The sequence below is a fragment of the Morone saxatilis genome, unplaced genomic scaffold (genome assembly GCF_004916995.1).
Source record: "Morone saxatilis isolate NCDOM2014 unplaced genomic scaffold, NCSU_SB_2.0 Contig18, whole genome shotgun sequence".
In the NCBI taxonomy this organism is placed as follows: Eukaryota; Metazoa; Chordata; class Actinopteri; family Moronidae; genus Morone; species Morone saxatilis.
The window spans coordinates 18195285-18200107 of record NW_023339740.1 but is presented as its reverse complement, the minus strand read 5'-3'; the positions used below and the strand labels follow the sequence as shown (position 1 = coordinate 18200107).

At 39.3% G+C, this 4823-nt stretch overlaps 1 protein-coding gene across 1 annotated transcript; it reads left to right on the top strand.

Annotated features, from left to right (window-relative positions):
* Nucleotides 1–2617: 2617 nt before the first annotated feature.
* On the top strand, nt 2618–4535 carry hrh1 (histamine receptor H1). Its single transcript, XM_035662334.1, has one exon. It carries the CDS (start codon nt 2837–2839, stop codon nt 4466–4468), a length of 1632 nt encoding a protein of 543 aa, XP_035518227.1. The 5' UTR covers nt 2618–2836; the 3' UTR covers nt 4469–4535.
* The last annotated feature ends 288 nt before the right edge of the window (nt 4536–4823 follow it).

The following is a 4823-nucleotide window of genomic DNA, read 5'->3' as shown; positions in this document are numbered from 1 at the left end:
ATTTTTCCAACATTGGCCCATTTTAATATCACAACCACGATGACAGTTAGAATGAGTCGGTTCCCGACTGTGCTCTGCTAAAACCTTTCAGCCCCCACTACTGTTGTGGGTTTTTTCTCCTTCAAATTACTAAACACCAGTGAGCTTCCCCCCCCTTCCTCCTCCTGAGTGTGTGTCACCAGTGAGTAAGCAGGCACAGATATACAGAGATACAGACCGAAAAAATATGTAGTCATATCTGTTGGACAACAAGGGAAGAAACTAGAATTAATGAATTAATTCTGCTTAGTTAATTAGCAACATGTTTCCTTCCTCCCTCTCACTGTTTTGAATGCTTAAGACTTAGATTTCACATTTGTTTACATATGGAAATATTTTTCTTTCTGAGGACATGCTAAACCACACATGGTCATATTCTGAAAGTTTTTGTTCATATTTTTATTAATTTATTTATCTCCAGACATGATTTCGATTTACATGTACACTGGTATCATTGAGTCCATCACTTTGAATCTCCTAGTTTCTAGTTTTCTAATTATATAATATGAGTGGGATGTGATGACCTTATTGGCAAAACACTGGCATGATGATTCTCTTTTGATGGAGAAAAAAAGATATGTTGCGTAATGTTTTCTACTTCTGAATCTGAGGGTCCTAAAAAGGCCAAATGACGTATTTTAATTCACAGATTAATCACAGAAAGACAAGTCTGCACAAGCCATGTACAGAAACACCCACCTGCCTCCATGGCAACGGGTTTATTTCAGTCTACTCTCTTAAAAATCAATACCAAAAAGTCAAGATAAGTGCTTTTCCAGCAACATATTGGTATGTTTTAATATGAGACGTCCTGCTGTGCTTTGCAGACTGATTTCATTTCATCAAACATTGCGTAGTGTATAGGATTTTATAAATACTAAGAGAAAGATTCCATCATACAACACCGGCAGCATGTCAGTGCCTCCTTTCCTCCAATCACACAGTTTGTCTACTGCTGTGTCGTTGATGGGATTTGCCACCCTCCCCTTATGTGAGTGTTAAAGAAAGCCAGCTGGACAGTGAAAAAGAAAGAGCAAGAGAGCTTTTAGCATATTAATACTGTGTATCTAAACCATTCTATATACAGGCACTTGCATCTGACCGCAAAATAATTTGGGTTTTTTCCATCACAATTACACTGTGCTGGACGCTAACTAATTGCATTTACTCCAGTACTGTGTGTAGGTCAAATTTAGTACTTCAGTATTTCTTTGTACTACATTTATGGAAATATTTCACTTTTTAGTCCACTACATTGATTTAACAGCTTTAGTTACTAGTTACTTCTCAGATTAAGATTTTATATACATGTACTATATTGTGGAACAAGTTGTGCCCAACCGAAGCTTTCCAACAAACACATTGTGTAGTTGGGGTGCAAGATCACATTTCAGATGTCACTGAGTTGTTAGCAGTTGCACTAAAGATATATGGTTTCATTTTGAAAATTGTTTTGATATAAAGATTAGAGAAAAGTCCAATTTTTTTGCAGAACTTTAGTTTTGTCTTTGTTACTAGCCCATTAATCATCTTAAAACCCTTCAGATTTATCTGTGACCCTTTGGAGGGGCCTAACCCCTAGATTGGGAACCACTGAACTAAACTGCCTAACTGAATGTAAAGTAGTTAAAACTAGCTCCACCTTAACCAGCTAACCCTAACAGTAGACACTGATACAGCAGTATTTAATAATGTTAATATATCAGCCATTTTTCTGCATAACAAGTACTTTTACTGTTGATACTTTAGGTCAATTTTGGCTGCTAATACTTAATGCTATAATGGTTAATACTATAATGTAGTTTTCCTGACAAGGAGTTTGAACACAGGATTTTACATTGATATATTTTGTACCTTTACTTAAAGCAGCAAGGAACTTTTTTTGTCAATTCTGGTGACCCCTGTTCACAAAGGCAGTAGTGTTTCTACCACATCTTCATTTGATTTCAAGGGGGATGTGACCGAAAGGCATTAAAAATAACTACAAAGAAATCATCACGATCATTGCTGATGATCTAGTGTTCTTATGTAGGTTATATAGAGGCATAAACTGAGACTGTTGAATAATCAGTTAAGAACTCCCTAGGTTTAACGAAAGGATCTGAATATTTCTTTCACAACAATATACCCTTTCTTCCTTATTAAAGAATCTGGAATGTCTCAATAGGTAAATATTTTTCATTGTAAAACTTGTAAAGCAGCTGGACACCAATTGTCTCCTGCTTCACTTAAAAGTCCATTCTGAGTACTCTCAGTGCATGGAAGGCTTCCCGTTTCCACATCACACTTGTGTAAGTTGCCTATTGGATCATGATTAGCTTCCAAATTAGTAATTTTGTCATAAAATTATGCTCACATGTGCATGTAAATTAAGACTCAGATCCAAGTCGAGTATAGAGAAATTTTCCTCCTTCAGCAGATGAATGTGAAAACAGTCTTCTTGTGTCAAACTCTACACATACATCATTCTGTACAGTGAAGGTCAGGCATTCAAGTAAAGTAACAATAAGTGAAAGACATTTTTGAGTTTTGACACATTTTAATGTTTTTTGTTTATGTTTTCCAGGTAATAACCGTCTGGATTTATATAATTAATGGACTAATAGACAACACAGAAAGCCTAAGGATTTAACCTAAAGGTCCACTGGTCATCATGCTGTAATTGTTGGATCCAAACTGAGTAAATACACCTTCCACACCAGATTTAAACCTACTGTTCCATGAGTTGGCTAACAGACACCCTTGCCTACAATTTTTCATGATGTGACTGGATCTAGAGGTGACCATCTCACCTATTATGATGGAATCTGGTCTGTCACCTTCCACAGACCCTCTCCACCTCAATAACAGCAACAACAGCTGGAGCGGCCTTTTCGATGGTGATTCACTGAGGAGCAATCACACCCTGACCCTGCATGAGCGCTTTCACAACGCCCTGCTGGGTGTCTTTCTGGGACTTCTTTCTCTCCTCACAGTCATAATGAACCTGCTTGTCCTCTACGCCGTTAAGAAAGAGAAGAGCCTCCACACTGTTGGGAACCTCTACATTGTCAGCCTGTCTGTGGCAGATCTAATCGTGGGGACCACAGTAATGCCTCTGAATTTGGTGTATTTGTTGGAGGATGAATGGAAGCTGGGGCGGGCTGTCTGTCAGTTTTGGCTCATTATGGACTACGTGGCTAGCACAGCCTCAATTTTCAGCTTGTTTATCCTGTGTTTGGATCGGTACCGCTCTGTCAGACAGCCGCTTAAGTACCTGAAATATCGCACGCGGGGAAAAGCCAGCGTGATGATTTCGGGTGCCTGGCTGCTGTCGATGATGTGGATTATTCCTATTTTAGGATGGAGGTCTTTTACTCATGTAGACCTTAAACCCGAGGAGGAGAACAAGTGTGACACAGATTTCCGCTTTGTCACGTGGTTTAAGGTTATTACTGCCGTCTTCAACTTCTATGTACCCTCAATTTTGATGCTTTGGTTTTACACACACATCTACTTGGCAGTAAGGCAACATCTGAGGGACAGAGAGAGAATCATTCATCCAACAGATTCATTTGGGGAAAATGAGAATGGACAAAATGCTCAAACGCCTGTGAAAAGTGACTCCAAATCACCCAAGAGGGAATGTGAGGTTCCACTGACACACTCTAAAAAACAACGCCTGTTAGACCAGAACACCCTAGATCAGGCATATTCCCTCGAGGATGGCGATAAAACTAAAACCGCTTCATCTAGATCTCACAGAAAAATTGGTGTAAAGTGCCAGCAGACGTCATTTCTTGCCATGACAACAAAACGACTCAGAATGGCACAAAAGGCCAAAAGGTGCTCCTTGTCTCCTGAGGAGAAGCAGTCAGACATTGAGGTTCCCCTGAGTCGACCTTCGGTGCCGCAGGATGTAATTTGCTCAGAGGGGAATAACGAGAACAAACTTCAGGCTTCTTTAAATGAATGTCACGTCACAGTGCCAAACTCAGTGAGTGGTGTCTGTGATATCAGTCAGGTTTCAGACATGCAGAGATATACCTCTGTGCTCTACAACAATTATGACCCCAGTCAGGCTCTGCCTTGGACTGAGGAAGGGGTTGAAGATGAAAAATTGGACCCGGCTAATGCGGTGACCCTGAGACAGACGTGGCAAAAGTTTATTGACCAATCACGTCAGCGTATCCAAAGTCTGAGGATCCATAAGGAGCACAAGGCAGCCAAGCAGTTGGGCTTTATAATCGCTGCTTTCTTGTTGTGTTGGATACCGTACTTCATTGCTTTCATGGTCATGGCGTTCTGTAAAGAATGCGTGCACCATGACCTACACATGTTTACCATATGGTTAGGTTACATCAACTCCACTCTCAACCCTTTTATATACCCGCTCTGCAATGGGAACTTCAAACGAGTCTTCAAAAATATTCTGAACATTCGTTTGTGACAAAGCCTAGCAGAACAAAATCATAGGTATCTAAATGCTGTTGATATTCACAGATAAGGACAGGAAAACTGTTGCATCAATTAAATGTTTTAAACATCCTTGCAAGGGTGAGCTTTAGATTAAACTGTAAATGTATTTTGAGCATCATTTATTTCTGTTTGTTCTTAGATTTTATTTTTGTAACTTATTACCCTCCAATTCAGACTCATGGCGGATAATGTTGAGGATAATGTTTGAATTTGATGTTATTTATTTTGTCTATGTTATGCTAATAACAATAAAATGAGTCTAGGACCAGAGACCTTTAAACTAAAAAGAATTTGATCTTTCACTCTCGGAAACAGGAGCATGAATC